This window comes from Rhyacophila brunnea, unplaced genomic scaffold (genome assembly GCF_057557595.1).
Source record: "Rhyacophila brunnea isolate RB1 unplaced genomic scaffold, BYU_Rbru_1.0 scaffold_18, whole genome shotgun sequence".
Classification (NCBI taxonomy): domain Eukaryota; kingdom Metazoa; phylum Arthropoda; class Insecta; order Trichoptera; family Rhyacophilidae; genus Rhyacophila; species Rhyacophila brunnea.
In genome coordinates this window covers 3,887,737-3,909,689 of record NW_028232837.1, presented here as the reverse complement: position 1 = coordinate 3,909,689, position 21,953 = coordinate 3,887,737, and the positions used below count along the sequence as shown (strand labels likewise).

The 21,953-nt window shown below is 33.8% G+C and overlaps 1 protein-coding gene across 1 annotated transcript in view; it reads left to right on the top strand.

Annotated features, from left to right (window-relative positions):
• The window catches only part of LOC147073125 (glutathione S-transferase 1-1-like), a 32,456-nt gene extending 13,763 nt beyond the window's left edge, over nt 1-18,693 (top strand). Inside the window, exons 3-5 of the mRNA XM_085945256.1 lie at nt 15,597-15,797; nt 17,522-17,727; nt 18,279-18,693. Coding sequence (XP_085801382.1) covers nt 15,597-15,797; nt 17,522-17,727; nt 18,279-18,381 — 510 coding nt within the window. The 3' untranslated portion in view covers nt 18,382-18,693. The remainder of the gene's footprint in view (nt 1-15,596; nt 15,798-17,521; nt 17,728-18,278) is intronic.
• The last annotated feature ends 3,260 nt before the right edge of the window (nt 18,694-21,953 follow it).

The window sequence follows — 21,953 nt, the reverse complement described above, 5'->3', positions numbered from 1 at the left end:
AATTTCATAATAATATGTACTAGTAATTCTATTGAAGTGAATTCGTACGCAGTATTTTAATATACCTAACTAAATTCCATTCTGCATTCTTTCATTCATTTAGATATAGGTAGATACTATGAACAGGTACAATGTTGTAATAAATTTCATCTTGTATAAATTGTCATTTAAATCCACGTAGAGTGCATTCCATTCAATGCTTTGTAAATAAACCATTAATTTATTTATCGACAGATATATCATTTTAGCATTGTTTTTTGTCAGTTAAATATAATGCAGTAGGTCTTTTTAAAAGTGACAGTCGACAATTTTCTAGAAATTATAAAACAACTTTGTTTCTGAAAAATATTTTGAGTCATTAAGAGGTTAAAAACCTATATAATTTAGCCTTTATAAATAAGTTCGTAATTCCCTAATTTTATTCCGTAAGACCCACACAAATAGATAAGATTAGAAGAAAACAAATACTTAATACTAATTATGTACTGAGGTGTAAAAATAATCTCGAGAATCTTGACTACATTCTCGAATTCGCAATAATCAAATATTTCAAAATTCTCTCGAATCTAGAAATCACATTCTAAATTAATAAAGTATTTTGATATCGATTTTAATATTAACATTTATATAAGTACGTTGGTGGGTACCTACTGGAATTTGGTGATTAACATAATTTGTGTTTAATTATTTTGTATCAACGAGTCTGTTTCAAGTGATTGTGGGTCTTATATATTTTGTTAAATAATTCGTCTCTGTTCTGGCAAAACACACTAACTAGAGAATACAAGTTTTGAGTAATTTGACTTTAAAGTTGTTAAAATGTTTGAAATGGTCTATCATGTGAGTTTATTAAGTAATCGTAAGAAGGATGACTTTAAAATAAAGACTGTTTATTTATTAAGAAGGTTTCCAGACAGTAATGTTTGAAATAAGGAACATTTTGGTATAACTAAAACTCAATATGTCATTTTTTCGAATTAGTGTCTTCTGCCAGAACAGTGACGTACTTATATACTATTCTAGCTCCCAAGTAGAGCATAATATTTCGGGCCTCCATAGAGTGGAAGTTATATTACCAGACTCTTTTTAAGAGGAATGGCTGTTGCACTGGATTAAACACAATATGCCGAAAAATATGCATAGTTGTGTCCAATTGTCACATAGAACCCGTGACCCACCGCCTCTGAGCTAAGCGTAAACTATGACTGACATACCTGACAAAAATCATTTCACGTAGGTGCCTACACGGAGAAATTCTTTTTATGTATGCAATAGTTCCGGCAAAATGCAATAATTTATATATCAATGGTCTAATTTCTACATTAGGTAATGCAAAAATGAAATAGTTTTATAATTAATAGTACCTATCGTAGTATTGCAATATAGCATGTGGGTATAAAAACCATACAATCAAGTAAGTGCCGACTATACCTCAATGAGGCATGGTCTAAAAAGATCGTGGCTAGGCGATGCGCGGATTGTGCAAATGCCGCGTGCCGAACGAAATATAATTTGTCATATAAATCCAACATGCGTCCATTTAATGTTCTGTTTATTGTTCTATTAGTAACAATAATAATATATTCATTGACATATTTTCTTTTTCAAGTAAATGTGTAACGTTTTTAGGCATCTTTACACGAATTAATAATTAATAGCCCCGTTGCCATCACGAAACAAATTGACGTGTTCACAGCTCGACGTTCGCTCTCTGATTGCCAGCGAATCCAAAATTTCGTCGCACCCATAGTTGAAAATTATTTGCCGTTTCGCTGAAGTACCGTCTTAATTCTTTGACTCAAACTTTTGAAATTTTGTTTGTCCAAGTGAAAAAGATGACGCGTTCGTCGTCTGGACGTCTACATGCCCCCCACAAAGGGGTGGGGGGGCTGACAGGGCTCTAGCCCGGCGTAGCGGGTCGATCAGTTAAGTGAGATAAATACACCACAAATTTGCTCTAATTGTAAAAAAGCACTATTTCTCGAGTAAAATTGTATTTTACAATCATTTTTAGTGTCTTTTCTGACTAATAAAAATGACTATTTATCTAATATGTTGAAGGGTCGTATGTTACTTGCCTATCACAAAAGGGCGTCGCGACCAGTGCTATAATAATCATATGATGCCGAGTGAATTTATTTAAAAATACACAAACATCGATAAAAATACACGGAATACCCTTTATTTTACACGGAACCCTTGAGTTCCGCGTTATACCATTTGGGGAACATTACTGCATTACTATAGAACATAATTTATATTATGCTGCCCTTAGTTATAGGTTTGGGGGCCTTCGAAAGATCGTGGCCTTGGGGCCCGCTACAGGATTTGGGGGCCATGCTTTAACAGAATAATTTTACGGTATTATAGTCAGTAGTCACCTTTATTGGGATGGTTTGAGAATAGCGGCAAAATTACAAAATTGTAGAATAAACAGGGCCCTTCTTTTAGATTTAAAATTTAAATCTCTATCACCACAACGCATTGCCTTATAAGCTCTCATTATTATGAAGGTGACAGTAGGTAGGTACCTTCCATTCACAAACAATCTCAAAATTCTGTATTTTTCGCGTTTTAGTAAAACTTTCTCTTGACGTACCTACCTAAAACACATTCAACGTGAAACTTGGTATTTCCAAGTAATAAAAATGCAGATATTATAATATCCTTTCGGTAAAAATTCTCGTTGGCGGTCAAATAAATTTAATACATAATAACCATTTGGAAATACCTATTGCGCGTTTTTTTCCACATCGCCTCGAACTTTTAGCACAATAATAGCCAAAAAACTAGTCCCTCGTAAATTCAAGGCCAAAGACAGGGCTGCCAAAGAGTTTTCCGGGTAGACACGTGTAATTTTAAAAATAATGTATTGTGAATTAATACTCAATTTTTTGTGGAAGGTTCTATTATTATAATGTGATAATTTAATAAGGTGCATATTTGCCTTTTTGAGAAGTCGAAAGATAGTTACAATGCCTGGTTTAGTCATTAGTGGATAAGATAAGTGGATAAGCATACGATATATATTTTTTAGAATTATTAATAACCATGTCCTTAGTTTTTCGTACAATGTGGTTGTTACATAGTAATTTTGAACAATCACACAGGCTTTGTGAAAATCACATAAATATTGTGTCCTCACGGGGAATTGAACCCAGAACTCTCGGATGGAAGGCCAGAGTCTTACGCACTGCACTACGAGAGCCGCAGCGGAAGATATCAAAAATTGTTAGAGTAGTTTTTCATGTTTTTGAGTACTTATTATAATTTTTACAATAAGTTAGTTGTAATTGTTACAATAAGTGCTGTGTTTTAACAGCACCTTTCGGTTCTATACGTTTATCCTGGATACAGCGGTTAAACACATTTTGAAAATAGCCGATATACTTGATTATTTGTTAGTTTGGGTTAGTTTAGGTTAGGTTAAGTTAGGTTAGGTTAGGTTTGGTTAGGTTATCCTAACAAATAATCCAGTATATCGGCTACCTTTCTTAGCTGTGCTAACTTTTAGAGCAAGATAGACAATTTTGACTGTTTAGACGGCTAACTTATTGTAACAATTATAATACCACAATACAAACATATGGTAAACTAACTTCGATAATCGCCGATAGCAGTATTGTGTATATAATGGAATGATACTCTGGGTGTCTGATATATTTGTGAGTCGTTTATTCAGATATGTTTTCTATTGTAAACTTCAAAAACTAACAACATTGTTGTAACATAATATAAGCTGATAACCCTACGTGAAGCAGTGTTGCCGCGATAAAAAAAACGTAAACGTGCATTGTGCGCAGCATTTGATGGCTGACCAACCGAAAAAATAATCGCGGAGGTTCACATAGCATGCCATGCTGAGGTGCAGATAATAATAGATAATATTTTTCCAAGGCCACAATTTCAATGGCTTGAAATCAAACTGGCAGACGGCGAAGAGTAGTTGGTCTCTACCAATTTACAATATTACCTGCCTACATTGTGATTCATTCACTTTACAATCAATCATTACATAATACAATCGCGTCTAGCCAATTTATTAGCGAACAAAGATTATGCAAATTACTCGCAAAACTGCATATCATTGAATTAAAATGAATTTTCCCATGGAAACAATAACGTAACGTCTCCCCCATATTGCCTCGTTTTGTGGCCAAAACCTACCGCTGGATTTATACAATGTGGTCGTAATTATACAGATGAATTTCCCAGAGAATCAACAAATATGTACCTATCTGGTGATATTGGTAAAATATACGTAGAGGCCATCCATGGACTGAAACCTTATGCGGTTTATATCTGTGTGCCATACTAAACTTATGACTTTTGTTCATGAAAATATATTTTCACTAAATTTGTAAGTGTAAGTGTATAGTATAAACGGATACGATCAGACGCTTATAATATACTTTGTGGAAATATATTTCCATGACCAGGAAAGATAAGCTTAGTATAGCACACGGTTCGAAACCGCATACGGTTTCAGTCCATGGATGGCCTAGAAGTCATTTTTTAATGATAATGATTATACCTTCGTGTCAACTTTGATTTTGTCATGTAATGACTGTAATGTACCTACTTAATTAATTCCTTTAGATTTTAGAAGGTTAACAAAATTGAAATTCATTTCATGAAAAGTCTTAGGCCCATTTCAGTTGGGACACCGTATATAGGAGGCCATTGTATTCGAATAAAGGGGCCTTTGTATTATGTTTATGAACGCCCCAAAGTTAATGAGTCAACGCGTATCCGGTATACTTTTCTGCCGACCGCTACATTCTCAAGCTGCCGATACACTTGTTTTTATTACCGCAGTCAGTTTTATGTTCTAATTTATAACGCGAAATTATGTGTTGACTTATTACCTCTGGGGCGTTCATAAACGTAATACAAAGGCCTCCTATATTATTACGAGTATATACGAGCGCGACACCAGTGTCACGTCTGAAACGGGCCTTATACTCTGCATTTTTACGCACTCTCAGGCTTCATTATCAGAACTCGATGTCACCTTTCGGGTAGGTAGGTACCTACGATCTACGATGATTCTTGGTAGGTATATTGAGGGATTTCCATGTTCGGTACTCAAGACTGCCTTCTGGTGGTAGATTGACTCTAATAGACTACTTAGTCGGCTCACACATCTAAACTTGCCTCGTGTGCCGCACAGCCATAAATCAACCCTTTCGAGAACGGAGATCCAGTGTTGCTTGTGAAGACCGCGCACACGTACCTAGCGACAATCGCGCGTAACCTTCAAAACGTATATATACCTATTTGAATGTGGCGATTGGCGAGCCGGTATAGGAATGACCAATTCGTAGATGTTTGTATGCGACTTTGACTCTTAGACTCGGAGCCTGAGAAGGATGCAACTTATCTGCAACAGCAGATGTTTTTTTTCAAACGAAACAGTTGCATTCGACCAATCTGCGGAGCTCCATTTGGCAACGTATGTTTTGTGAATAACGATGACGTCACATCGACGTATTCGACACGTTGTAGGCGGACGAGTTTTGATGTGAGAGCCGGCTTAAAGCTAGGATACACGGCGCAGCAATATACAGAAAATTACTCCATTTGGCAACGTGTGTTTTGTGAATAACGATGACGTCACATCGACGTATTCGACACGTTGTAGGCGGACGAGTTTTGATGTGAGAGCTGGCTTAAAGCTAGGATACACGGCGCTGCAATATACAGCAAATTAATTCTTACTTGAATCCAATTGGATACATTGGGAATAATACAATTGACTGAATTGAGTAAGGGTTCAGACAGACGCATTGATTGTCATCGCAATTTTTTGAGATTCGCGGACCCATCCTTCTTTCACGTGGACAGCAGTCCTTTTCCAGTGACACCGTACCATAATTTTGTTGACATAATTATTTTAAAAGAGCTTATTGAAAAGTATAAAATGCATGTAAATATCCTTGATTTTTAATTATCTTGGCCATTCTTTTACTATCAAAAAGTTCCCATTCAGCAGTAATATTTTTAATTTTTTTTTTCGATTTAAGCCGATGTTTGTAGCCAGAATGCTAGACTATTATTATACACGGCAATTATTTTGTATTTAATCTGTGTCTATAGTTTTTCGCATGGCACATTCAACGTATGATGTTAAGTGTTTATTTCGCAATCGGATTTTATCTGCGGTTGTGAAAAAATGCGGGTTCGACGTACTAAAACTTTCAGATGTTCTAAATCAAATCTAAAATATTTCGCGGGAAATGAATTATTAGCAGCCATTTTGTGTCAGTGTTACAAAATATAATTGTCACTCTCATCTTATTCGAGAATGTTCAAACATAACGCTATTGTTCTGTGTTTTTTTTTACACAATGCAATACTAATTATTAACAAATTTGCAATGTAACAATGATGACATGGTTTATCCCGGATTGTAAAACGGAAAAAACGACGAATTTCTTTTTCTTAACGTGTCATCTAATTGTAAAAAATGACATAATGATGGGTTAGTTTATAATGACATCAAAATGCATTTTTATTAAGTATAAGTGTTGTCATCCGACCAGTTTCCACTCGTAACTGAAATGATTGTTATTACATAAATGCGTTGCACAATTATTACGAACTACTGTTTAAACATTACAATCTATACTTTACAATAATTAGTGATTCCAAATGCTCGAATGCACATTGTTTAATTGCTATAAATATATTTTTTAAACAATTATGAAGAAACAATTTACTTCAGAATTGATCATGATTCAAGACAAAATCAATAACGGGTATTCACCGTTTCAATAAATAATAGATTTGGGTTTAATGCCATAATTTAGCCATAATTAGTCCAAAAATAATTAACGATTTGATCTTATTAAAATACTTTATTGTATTAATTTATTAAACAATTATATAAACAGGTATTTAACATACATTAGTTAACAGTATGAGATTTGATTCAACAGTACCGTTATATTGGCAAGGTGCCCAATATTAGGGATTGCAATACCGGTATTACAAAACCGGTATTCCAATATTTATCAATACCGAAATAACGGATTTAAAAATCTAAAATACCGGAATTTTCAGTATTAAAAACCGCACTCGTTTACGTTTTTGAAAACGAACTGAATGTTATTTCTACAATACTTTGTACTATATTGCCTATTAAATTTAGTGTATAAGTTATGTGCTGCTAAAATGCAAATATATTGACTGAACCCAATAAAGTTGAAATATTAATAGCACAAAATCTATCAAATATACCTATTTATAAAATTGTCGTGATAAATTAACATAACATTATTTCGAAATAGAAAACATCCGTGACAAATGTCCAATTTTGTAATTTATAATAAAATTATTGATGACTGTACAAGCGTTGAATTGAAGAAGCATTTCCTGTAAACGCACTTATTTGCACGTCTTATCTGAACTAGTGTTTTTGAGGGTGCTAGTTAAAATTATCAATTTATTCAAATTATTTGTAAAAATCACCAAATCTACAATATTATCATCAATACATATTTTAAATGTCAACATAATAAAATAAAAATGTAGGTATGTAGGCTTTTGCTATAAAATAATGTTTTAAAGAGATTTTATTAACTATATTAAATTTACTGATAGGTACTGTTTTATGTTTCAACGAATACCGGTATTCAATAAGAAATACCGAAAAACCGGTACCTATTGATATTTTTATTCGGTATTGCAATCACTACCCAATATATATTATGTTGGATACTCAATAGACATTATTTGTTGTACTTGCGATATATTCACACGGACAATGATTAAGGGAGCGTACCCTAATCAATAGATTTTACTCAAAAGCATCATAACTATCGACCCCATGATATACATTACAATTCATTATTACTTCTTACCACAATATTGTGAAGATACCTACTCTTTAAAATCACACAATAATTGTTATCTATATTTTATACTTAATCTTAAGGGTATCTCTTATTTATTTATTTATTGAAAAACATCCCTTGCAATATAACATATTAATATGGGCGGCTATCTCTAATTTGTAATATGGCGAAAATTTAGGTCGAATTTATCGGTCAAATTCGGATATGTTCGTGCTGCCAAACCCAAGCGGATAAAGCCGAACCAGCGCCATCTAGACGGTAATGATCCGAACACAAGCATTTTGTATTGACTCGTCAGACATATCAACATAATCTAAAATTGCAGTAGTCATCTTATTGCGATTGCAGCAAAACACTCAGTCTTGGATCTTAATTCTCAATAATATGTAGGGCTGTTAAAAGATATCACCGTTTGACAGTTCAGACGGTTAACTTTTTACATAATTAACCGCCAGAATACGTAGTGTGATAAATGTGACATAGCTCTTTTTTGAAGTGGTATGTTAGAATATGCCTGCTGGAGGACGTTGGGGAGATATAAGAATTCTAGGACTTTATTTTTATTCTCTGGATTTTTAAGCCACTGATGCCAATGACACTACGTCGGGGTTGGTTCGTGGTCACTTATTAAATTTATAACCGTGACAGCGTATTGTGCAGTGCAATAAAACCATACGAACAAAATTTATTATGCACTTATGTCAATCAAGAAATTATAGAAGACATCAAACTATAAAAAATCCGTATTAAAACTATAAAAAATTGTCGTAAAAAGTAGTTATGATTCCACGATTACAGTTTCCATAATAAAAGATGCACATCTTAACCAATCAGTCGTAAAACTTTACAACCATATCGCCGCTAATAATTCTGCATTATGGAATTAATCAGAACAAATCAATCTGCCACGAAATGAGCCGATCAGTGAATCTATTCATTATTGATTGATTTATATTTTATAATAATTATGTTAATGAGTTTGCCACCAGCGTTGAAAGCCACTGATCCGTTTAATTATTCCTAATTTGGTACTTCCACATCCTGCCACACACCGGAAAGGTGTAGTTTTAAATTTCTGTAACTTTTTTAGTGTCAAACCAAGCCGAAAGATTCGCTGTATTGGCAATTACAAGACAATAATTGCATCATTCTTGCATACCTGCAATAATTTAATTAGTATTGTCGCTATAGTAAAATGGACAGTATCTTATTATTTTCTGTATGTACCCACGATGGCCACGCATTCATAAGTGAAACGGCAAATAATTTTCAACAGTAGGTGACATGAAATTTTTCACTCGTCGCCAATCGGAGATCGACAGTCGAGGTGTGAGCACGTCAATTTGTTTTGTGATGGCGTCGAGGAATATATTCTTAAATGATGACTAAAAACGTTACGCATGTAGGTACTTGAAAAAGAAAACATGTCTATGGATATACTATTATTATTATTACTAATAAAACAATAAACATAACATTAAATGGACGCATGTCTAATTTTTATGACAAATTATATTTCGTTCGGCTCGCGTCATTTGCACAATCCGCGCATCGCCTAGTCACGATATTTTTAGACCATGCCTCAGCTGAAGTACAGCCTTAAGAGTCGGCCTATAGCGCCGTGGGTCTCAGGCTCGAATCCTGGGTCTGACAAATACCCATTTATTGTTTTTCAATTTGTGTTTGAGTCAGGGTATGGACCTAATAGGTTGAGCAAGTGGATGACATCCATTTCTCGTAAAAACAAAATCTGTTAATACAAACTTCCACTCTGTGGAGGCCCATAATATATTATGTTCTTATTGGGATCGGACATGGTAGGATTTTTTTTCTGTATGAGACAGATCAATAAATCTATGCGACGTGGAAATGGGAAAAAGGTTTTTAATGGAGCTATATTCGAAAAAATACTTAATAATGAACCCATGAAGAAGTAAATAGAAATGCTTTAAACTTAAACGAACAAACACTCTTCGGGTACCCAACAGAAGTTGCCTCGACAGCAGTAGCGAAGGATGGAGGTAGACTGTTAAAATCCGCCATAATTAGTACACATTAAACTTTGTTAGTCATACGTATTTGTTTTTATTGAACAAAGACTACAATCTACAGATGGTATTGTTGGTTAGTTTTTAAAAATCAATTAAACCCTGCGTAACCAAACCATAATATTTATGGTATATTTTAGGGGATACGACAAAATTGTGCATGGTTTTTCATTCATACTTATTTGTTTTCGTTGTATTGGGAATACATAATATTATTACACATTGTTGGTTATTTTTTTTAAATTCATTAGGCCCTGGCCAAACCAAACTATAATAGGTAAATGTTATTCTATCTATAAAATATCCAAAGTTATGTATGTATGATATAATTGCATCATTTTAGATATTTTATAGATAGACGGGATTTTTTTTGACTATTATCTATTATGGCTTGGTTTCGCAGAGTTTAATTGAATTAATAAAACACCACCTGTAAATAGTTGCAATATACCAAAACTATTATGGTTTGGCTTAGGCAGGGTTTAATTGATTTTTAAAAACTAACCAACACCATCTGTAAATTGTAGTCTTAGTTCAATGAAAACAAATACGTATGACTGAAAAGCTTAATGAGTACTATTTATAATATTAATACTATCGACCGAAGGTATGTATGAATGCGGTATAGAATTTGAATTTAAATTCTAATGGATTTAAGTTTTGCACTATTCCATTTGAGTCGTTTTTTGCGAAGACGCCGAAAAACGAAATCCGGGTCGCAAAGAACGACTCAAATGAATAGAAATCCACTAGAATTTGCACTATTTATGGCGGATCTTAAAAGCCTACCTCCACCCTTCGCCACTGATTGACAGCATACCCAGAAGAAAAAATATTTTGATTATCATTAAGTATCATAAAGAAACAATCTGACTATAAATTATAAAGCATTGTGACAAAACGTATTGTACCAACCAGTGCCCGATATAGGGATAGACCACCTTCATTTTTAACATTGATTGTTTTTTAATGTTAGTATTTTTTCGTAACGTTTTTGTCACAGTTCGTTTAGCGGCCTTGCCACACTGATACAACAAAAGATAATAAAAAATAAGCTTGAATGAATTAAAATAATGGAATTTCTGTAAGCAAGATAGATGCCGTTTTCCTTTTTTGAATTTTTTTTTAATTACCGAAGACAAAAGCACCGCTATTATTTAAACAAAATGTCGCCTACTCTACGTTGGTGTTGCAAACAATTAAATTGAATTGGTCAAGTATGCGTCACTTTGTATTTTCTTAGTCAAGTATTGAATTAAAAAAAAATGAATAACTTTCTAATTAAATAGAATATCTTTGATTTTGTGGGCGTACATTCCGTAATAGCAAGTATTTTATTGGATATAGGTACATATTATTATCTATATAAAGAAGAACCGGATTTTTACTATACATTAAAAATGAATATAAAACTATCCATAAAAAAAATCATGAGTCATTCCTCCATCTATTAATAATATTCATGAATTTAGATTTCTTTAATAATTTTGAATTAATTCAATAGTAAAAATAATAACAAACCACCTCCCACGGCGATTTTCTTTGACGCAGGTGACGAAATCGATTCGTCAGAATATTTAAAAGGGGGCATCGAAACAGTTAAAATCACTCATACAATAATTTTAAATTATACCGAAATTTTATAAAAGATGCGCGTCTCTGAGAAACTGGGAATAAAATATTACCCAAGACAAAACAAAATTCATGCAATTAATACCAAAGTGGCCCCATAACAATTTAATCCACTAATATTATTAAGTATAAGTACTCATACCTATCATCACCGTCATCTTCAATAATAATCATTATTTTTTAGTTAAGTATACTTAGTACTAATTATGTAATTCTAGAAAATTGAACATTGTATTTTTACTAAGTAAATGGGTGGAATTTATGATTTTTATTAATTTTTTATCGTTGGGTACCTACATAGAGATCAGTCAGTGCCTCGGGCCTCCAAGTTCAAAAACAAACCCGCCTCTGTAACTAGGTACCTTGCATCATTATGCCTCGAATGATAGAATAGAAAAATTGCACCAACTTGAGGGTTTTAATATTGACCTACTTGAATTATTTTTTACTGAGAGTAATAATAAAATTAATCATAGTTATTTAGGTATGTCCTGCTCGAAAAAAAAAATATTTTTTACAAAGTAGCTTAGCTACCCACAAGTTCTAGCAGAATGTAATGGCAATAGCCGGTTGTCACCTACATTTTGTTTTTCTTCATAAGGTGATATAGATTTGCTATTTAACTATGACCTTGCGATTATTTTTTGTAATTAATCAAATGACTTATACTATGTTACGTTTTAGTGTTTCGTTACACAGTTTATAAAATCGTCAACCATTTTTAAATGCCGACATTTTTTTTCAGTTAGGCCTGTCATACACTGTTCATATTTTGCGGTTGAAATTGGCTGGCAAAATTTTACAAACCTTGATGAAGTTTGATTCTTATTTTATTACTATTATTTTTTTTCTCAATTTATTTCAAAAGATTTTGGTGATTAAATAATAAATACATATTAAAACTGTGGATAATTAGACATTTTATTTAAAAAAAGCAGCAATCGCCCCTAGTGTTGTTTTACTTTACTCATTTCTACTATTGAAACCTCTTATTATACAAATTTCATAATTATACCAATGAGAGAATGGCAACACACCAATCCAATTATTGCAAGTAAAAAAGGCCAAAGAAAAAATATAGTTACCCAGACATGTATAAAAAAAGTAAATTACTGATGGAAAAAATGTCTGTTAATAACCATTTGCGTTAACCCATAGGTCATTGCTCTGGATAAAACACAAACTAAAAAATGATTTTTATCTAGACGAGGAATTCGAACCCATGATATTATTATTCACTATACAGCTTTAGAAAGAGTAGTTCTGTGAATACCTATTCAATTAGTGACGGGCGTTAGAAATAAAGTACCTATGTACCATTAAAGTTATATGCAAACAAGAGAAACATAATTGAATACCGGAAACTTAAAAGGCTGTAAGTGCCAGAAATTATGAAAACAGTTTTATTTAGGAAATGGATGGCATGTGCCAAGGCCATGTCCTACAGAAGTATGTATGGTTGATGTATGAATTGAATGTTGGAAGTGTATTTTTAAATTCCCTCTAGGTACATTCTTTTTTTGAAAATGGCACTTACACCCTTTTAAGTTTCCGATTTTCAAATATGTTTTATGTTAGTGTTTAATAGTTTTTAGTGTTTTTACTAAAATAATTATTTTCAATATGACTCGAAACAGTTGGAAGTTTAAATGTAATGAGCTGGCGAATCTATGACCCACTCAGCTACAAGCATTGACATAGAGTATAGACATCAATGGCTACAAGCCTAGTTCAAATCAAGATACCTACATCTTTTCATGAACACTGTTGCGTAAAGCTGCAATAACATCATTTAAAATGTTTTGGTACAATATATTATGTGCATTCTGTAAATATAACGCAAATATGGATTTTTAGTGTATCATCGGAAGTAGCGATTCATGGAATGTTGTATTACTTAAAACACTCAAATTTATACGGTGAAGACTTTCCAAATTATTTTAATTTGATCACAATGTTAACATGTGTGAAAATGCGTTAGTTTCATACAAATGATTTTTTTGGTATCACAGAACATATATAAATAAATGTGAAAGCCAGTCGCCATAGACCAATAGCTTGAAGCCGGAAACTGTTTATTACTTTATGACGGTCAGATAATAAGTCGCATGGAAAACAAAGTATAATTAAATACTTATATTGAATGCGCGTTTCGGTTAGGTTAAAAACCTTTATGTATTTCAGTTTATCCCATATTTCTCCACACTCGAGATTTTAACCTTTTCGCAGACTCATTCAGAGGACAACCTACATCTTTGCCTTCCCTGGTTGGGACAGGTGTGTCTTGCAGCGCTCGAAATGGACAATTTTACGAACCGGAGCGTTCGATAATAATTTTCCGAAAATATTAACATAGATAGAGCTACGTAAAGCAACCAAAAAAAATAAGTGTTCGATTTTTATTAATGTCCTATCTACATCAGGCGTTCAAATTATTTTTTTGATAGAGCGATAAATCTGAGGATTTCACGAACCGGAACGGCGCTCCTGTCCATTTCGAGCTCTGGTGTCTTGGTATTGACTAGGAAATAGTTTTGTTAGAGTTTAGAATTTTAGATGAAGCACCACACGACGTGGCGCTTTCCGTCACTGGCCAAACTTCTTGGGTCTGCAAAATCGACATCTAAATAAAATAAAAGAATTATTCTTTAGTTTCCCTCGTCGACCGCTGGAGCAGTAATAAATACTTATTTCCGAACCTACCGCATTCCGATTGAATTTGATTTCGTTCAAAAATGGTGGTTACAATAATTTATTTGTCTGCGACCGGTAGAGGCAGGTAGGTGTTTCGAAGGTCGCCATGTTTTTAAAAGTGTATCAGTCGGCCGAGTTCCCTTGAATAATGTTTTTATAGCGAGAAATTAAATGACTAATCAGCTTTACTTTCGCTCCCCGCAAATAGTCAAGGCCGTTTATTGATACGGTATAGAAAAAGCGCGGGGGCAATGAAAACACATATCTCTTTCAACATTCCCTTTCTAGTTGCTCTGCGTTCTAAATGGATAAAAATACGAATAGATATGCTAGAAATTTACGATCACCAAACAGTAATATTTGATCATTAAATTTTGTACCCTGAAACCAATGCCGATTTTACTAACTTCCTGGATTACTGGTTGGCGTAACACAACCCGAGCACTGTCGAAAAAAATCACGTTTTTTTTTTAAATATAAAATTAATTTCAATTCACTTATTTAAACAAATCGGTAATAAGGGATATTTAAACAAATATATGTAAATATGCTTAAGCGTCGGCCTGTAGCGTCGTGGGTCCAGGTTCGAATCCTGGGTCTGGCAAGTCCACATATTGTTTTTCAATTTGTGTATGAGTCAGAGTATAATAGACCTAATAGGTTGAGCAAGTGGCTGACATCCATTTCTCGTAAAAAAACAAAAAAACCGTTGATACAAACCTCCACTCTGTGGAGGCCCATATGATCCTATTAGTATCGGATATGATCGGGGGGGGGGTAATAAGGGGTCGTCCATAAATGACGTGGCACGATTTTCGGTATTTTGACCTTCTCCCGCATTGTCACACTTTGTCACTTTTAACCACCTGTCCAAATTACGTCATGTTTTTTACTCCCCTTCACCATTCATTATAACCAAATTCGTTGGTTCTGTAACTTTTAGCATTGTCTACAACCAACCTAAGGGCGCAAACCAGGGAACTCGGAAATAATGGGAACTGAAATACCTAATGGGTATGAGTAGTAGGTAACCGATTTCGAGTAAGGAATAATCCGGAATAAACTTATACATGTGTCAAGAATACGTCATACTACGTCGAATACTGACAACTGCTCTCGGTTTATGCATTGACACTCATTTAATATTGGTATATTACACACACTATTGCATGTGCATAATGCGTGTTTCATTTTCGTAGGACACCCACACATTCAAAACCCTGCATCAAAATGTAGTGTATTGAATATTGCATCGGACTTCTATTTATTATCTGTTCTAAGCACAGAATGCTCCATTTAATAATCATGTGTATGTTCAGTCTTATAGGATACTAAATATTAAATTACTGTTTCTTTATTCCAGATGAACCCCCAGCATACAGTACCCACCCTGAACGACAACGGGTTCGTACTGTGGGAGTCAAGAGCCATCTGCAGTTACCTGGTGAACAAGTATGGCAAGGAAGACACCCTCTACCCCAAAGAGGCACAAGCCCGTGCTCTCGTTGACCAGAGATTGTTCTTTGACATTGGAACGCTGTACCAGAGATTTGGTGATTACTATGTGAGTAGCTAATCAATAACTGACCGGCTGTCTGGATAGTTTTGATAATATTTTTATTCAGTGCTAGACTTACTATAGGGTTAAAGAGGCTATAACCGAAGGTTCCTAAATTGGTAGGTTCCCAGGCGTTGAAAAAAAAATCCATGCGATATTTATAATAGATCAGAAGCCGCTTCATGCTTTCAGAACCTAAAACACGAAATAGCGTCCATTTTGCATGCATCAGCTGCATGGCCCCCATAAAAGGGGGGCTAGCAGGGCTCTAGTCGGGGGGTTCGGGCTCAGGAAGGGTCCGGCGTGGCGAGTCAACCAGATAAGTGACATAAACACACATCACAAATTCTCTCAAATAGTAAAAAAAAAGTCGCCTGCAGTGCAGTGCTATTGTTCTTCAATATTGTTATTATTTAAAATTATGTGGTTGTACTATATAATTTTTAATTGTGTATCGATACTCGACAACTCCATAATTCAAATGGATGTAACTATTAAAATATACAAAAAAACACTAAATATACACATTAATTTTACCGCGTACACCATTTGGTACACCTACTGTAGAGCGTCACACTGTCTTTATCTTTAGGGATAGGTAGGGAGGCCCGCCAAAGATCTTAGCCTGGGGGCCCGCTTCAGGATGTGGGGGCCATGATCAGCTGGATACTTCATGGTTATACCAATCATATTATTTGTCCGGATTTAGAAAACAAATACATATTTTATGGTGTTAACTGTCAATAATAATTCATGGTGGAAAATGCATTATATTATTAATTTAAATAAAATGCTTTTTATAGTACTAATTCCACTTTTATTGAATATTAAACAGGACAGGTTTTGTCCCCATCAGAGGGGCCTTGTTGACAATGATCCTCTGAGGCAGACAAAACCTGTCAAGTTTAATATTTAATAAAAGTGCAATTAGTATGAAGTGATACCAAATCAATAATCCTGTAATGGACAGAGTTACTCGTACATAATAATATTTGTAACTTTAAATGAGACGATTGAGGAATTGATTATCGTGGGCATAACAAAAAAATGCAAGAGTAAACTCGTAGCATCGTGCAAATTGCAAGATTGCATCTCATCTTGCGGTTAACCGATTTTTACGACCTGTCAACTAGTACCATCGCGTCTCGCTTACCCTTGAAGCCCTTTTATGTGTAAATAGGTTATTATCGTGATAGTTTAAAATACACACTTATGGTAAAGTAAATCTATGCATGTATACAGGCGCTATTATGTTACTTCTTAATTATAAATCTTCTTAGTTATATCTTTTACCTATCTCGTGTGAAATACAAAATATACTTAATATTTAATTTCCTCGAATTCATGGTTTTAACTAAAGTCAAAACAATCCCTCCGACATAAACCCTACCATATCAGTAGGTACTATAAAAATGCGTTTTATTTAAAATAATAAAACAAATACACACCAAGAAGGTGGAATAAATTTACATTTAAAAATGAATATTTCATAGTTTTTTTGGGCCTAAATATTATGCATTAGCCAAGAGTCAAGCAAAAATGCGGACCTATTTGATTTTATCTACTTTGCCGATAGATGTAAGTTTGACCTAACTTAACCTAAAAAACCCTATCACAATCCATTTTCTATTTTATGACAATCATATTGAACAGTTTGATTGTACTTACAATTATTAGTATTATATCTAAATAATTATGCTTTACTAATGAAAGATTTGTTTCCATTTCAGTACCCTGCCATCTTCTTCGGCGCCGCATACGATCCCGAAAAGATGAAGAAGATCGAAGAAGCCTTCAAATTCCTGGACACATTCCTCGATGGACATACCTGGGTTGCCGGAAAGAACATGACCATCGCTGATCTGGCTCTCGTTGCTACCGTCTCCACCTACGATCTTATGGCATTCGACATCAAGCCATACCCGAATGTTGTCAAGTTAGAAATTATTTATTTATTGCCTAATGTAGTTTGCATTGAATCCAGAATTATATACTTTTTTTTAATAAGTAATGAAGTGATTTTAGCGTCAAATATATTGTGATGCACTTCGCGTGCTATCACGTGATGTCACATTAAGCTGCCGTTACAGAAAACAAGTGTGTAATGTCGTTTTTCTTGGTGTTTAAAATATTATCAGGCTGATGCTCCCATCCCGTAGCGCATTTTGAACCTTTAAACGAACATTGTGAGTTTCAAAATCTGCCGAAATCACCAGAATAATGAGGACACCTTACGCATACATCACTCCATCGACACCCGCATGACTAAACAAACGTTTTTTTATCATTTTCTACATGCCTACACCTTTTCAAACCTGGCAGCAGCGTCATACGACACATCTGTTCGAGCGCAACATTACTCAACTTGTTTAGCCTGACATTGTAGCATGTTTTAGATACCAGAGCAATACTCGAATTACCATTATAAATCCCTAGAAATGTGATCTAAAGTGATGTAAAGTCATTAAAAATGTCTCTTTTTTTCAGGTGGTTCAACAAAGTGAAGGCAACCGCCCCAGACTACCAGGAAGCCAACGGAGAGGGCCTCATCGCCTTCAAGGGAATGGTTGATGCTCTCGCGAAGAAGTAAGAAGCTGTAAACAACATCCAATAACAACTGTCATCAAACATTATTTTTACATTCACCAATAGTTATTGTCGAAATTCACATCAACATCAGATATAAAATGTTTGAATTATTATTTTTTTACTCATATATAATAATGTAATAAAAAATATATCTATATTTTGTTAGAATGAGTTGTATTATCTTTTAAAACTTAAACTTAAAGATCAACATAGGCTGCCGGTTTGTGCTAAATAATTAAAAATTTTAGCACAATTTTACAGTTTATGAATTCTATTGTGATACTATAAGATTTTCAATAAATTTTAAACAAAATGTTGCCTTTTTAATGAAAATATTTCCCTTTCCTATATTGCATTGACATGGATCACAAAACAGATTAATAAATAAGTAATGAGCGACGTTTGCATTTATTACACCTACACTACATTTTCATCTTAACACATCTCTTGATAATGGCCTCTGCAACGAGCCCGAAACGTCGATGAAAGAAGGAAGAAGTACACGCAGTGGAAACCCACGAATCTATTACGATAAACTTGAATAAACCAACTTCAAAGTTAGTTTGGAGTACCTCAGAAACATTGGGTTGCCGATGGAGACTTATATCTGTACAGAGATCGGAGCCGACCAATGTACTTTAGGTACCAATAATTAAGCAATCTATACCATACTAATTAATTATGTCAACATTTACCAACAATGTATTCGAGGGTTATCTCAAATTCTGTTAAGGCCATACCTCAGTTGAGACACGGTCTAAAAAGATCGTCGCTAGGCGATGCGTGGATTGCGGGTCGCGGGTGCAAATGAGGCATGTCAAACCTAATATAATTTGTCTTATAAATCCAACATGTGTCCATTTAATGTTCTGTTTATTGTTTTGTCAGTAACAATATAATCATTGACATATTTTCTTTTTAAAGTAAATGGGTAATGTTTTAAGTCCTCTTTACACGATTTAAGAATTATTACGGCCGTCGCCATCACGAAGCAAAATGACGTGCTTCCAGCTCTACATTCTCTCTCCGAATGGGAGCGAGTGCAAAATTTCGTCGCGCCTATGGTTGACAATTATTTGCTGTTTCACTGATGAATCACCTTAATATTGGCAATTATCTTTTATGATTTTGAATTGAGGTAAAATACCTTGATTCCTAGATGCCGTCAGTCTCTCCAAGTTGTGTATGTATTCAATATAGAATGCTACATTCTTAAATCTTGCAAATCATTAATTTTTAGTGTTTCTAGATTCCTTTCCTGTCACTAAAAATCATTTTGATCCGATGACTACATCTGAACATACCGGTACGCTGTATATATGTATCTGAAGTCACTCTTTTACCGAATTGTTCAATTGTGAACTGTTATCAAAATTTTGGCTGATATAAATTTACCGGTATAAGTTGTCTGTTGAGTGAAGGCGCTGCTTGCCAAGATTTGGCATGTCGTTCAGTATATTTTATACTGTGATGGGCTTAGTTCCGAATTCGAACACCAGACAGTTTATGTTGATATACATATCTCTATCATTAATAAAATAGATTTTTTTTAAATTGGCATCAGAATGACCTGACAGTTTTAATTAATCTTATTTCAGGATTTTCTGTTACAAATAAAATATTGCATTCACAAAGAATCAATGATGATTCGAGGACAGTGAAACTCAATAGTTACAGATGTAGAATTGCAAACAGAAAAATAACAACCGAATTTAACTAAACCATTTCAGTCAGTTTTACTCATAGCTACTCAACTATTGATTTAATTAGTCAATCATTTAAATTACATTTAGCTGAAATTCTGTTTCAGACGCAAAAATAAATTGGATGGGAAAATTACAAAACTCCGAAACCCGTCATCACACCTTTGATAATATGGCATCAGTCTCTGAAAAGGTCCAAGAAATACGGATTGTTATTATCTAGTCTTCTTATAAATAGGTCAGTGTTGTGGGTTTTGTTTTGGGACTCATTTTAAAGGCAGTTAGGGTTTAATTTTGCGATAATAATAAATTCATACAGCTATTTTTGGACGACAGATGTACTGTAGTGAAACATAATGTACTTTAACCATTGATTTATGGCACACATTAGCATACTGATTCTCAAACCTTTTGAAGTCGTGAGCCACTTGTGGTCACCATGTAACCTGCGACTCCCACCACATTAAGAATAATAATAAAATACAACTTTATACCTGGAAAATCATTTAATAATTATCAGTCATCATAAACCTTCTATCATTTTGTCTATGTTTGTATGTGAATTAGCAATCATCATATTTTCTTTCATGTGGCTTATTTTTGTTCGGAAACATTTTAATTCGAGAATATTGATACATTTATATTGACAGCAGTTTTCAGCTATGAACCTATCCTCAGAATAAGAGAAAGCGAAGAAGATAAGAAGGAAAATATACTCTTATGATTTTAAATTATCTATCAACAATAAGATATGGTAAAATTTTGGCTTATGGAGGGCTCGAAATGACCGGAGCTCTGTTCCGGTTCGTGAAATCGGTAAAATTATCGCTCCGCCTCTTTGAAAAAATATTTTGACCGTCTGAGCTAGATAGGCCTATAATAGAAAATCTAACACACTTATTTTTATAAAATACATATAAAATTTAATAAAAATATCTTCAGAAAATTGTCGAGCGCTCCGATTCGTAAACTTTTTCATTTCGAGCGCTGGGTTTATGGTAAAATCGTGGGTCGGGATGTGATGTCAGATAAGTCACAAATTGTCATTTTGAGATATAGCAAAAACAAAGTTCAAAAAATTCCCCACATTCCCCTAATTATAGTTATGTTTTTTTATGGGTAACAAATCAAAGTACATGTAATTGGCTTTCAATTATAAGTCCTAGAAGTATTCTAACTATTTTGTTTCATTAAAACTTAACTGGATTTGCACAAGAAATGATTGACTTACCTTACTATGCACAAAGTAATATTGTTATTTTTTCATGTTAATCCGACTAATATTAGCAATAAAACACACACTTTAGACATAAATCTTATTGGTTTATTGAACAAAATATTATATAAATTTAAATGTAGCATTTTTATAACTTTTTTTTTACTTTAATGTTATTTAAGTAGTGAAAAGGCACACAAACCTGAATATTATAAAGGTTCATCGTTATCATTAAACTTCAGTACGGATTTCTTTAATGGTATCAGATTAAAAATATCGTTGACTATCTCAGATGTCTCAAGTGACTCACAAAATTCTCTATAATACGGTGAAATGTATGGAAGTAAGTCTATCAAATCTTTCGTCTTGTCTCGTCTTATATATGAAATTTGTTAAAATGCAGTCGTCTTGTCATTCCCGGTTCGTGTTTGTTGAATTGAAGCCACTTAATATCTCTCCAAACAAACTTATTCCCATATGTGTCTATTTTTCTGAGTGGCAATAGTCCTTTTAATCGATCCAAGTTAAAAAAAATCTGCACATGTCATTTCAGTGACTTTAAAAGGATTTTTCTTTGCAGCCTCACACATTGATTTGGCCCAATCATGAGGATGTTCGATCGTTCCACTAAATTTCTTTTTTTCTTCTCAATTA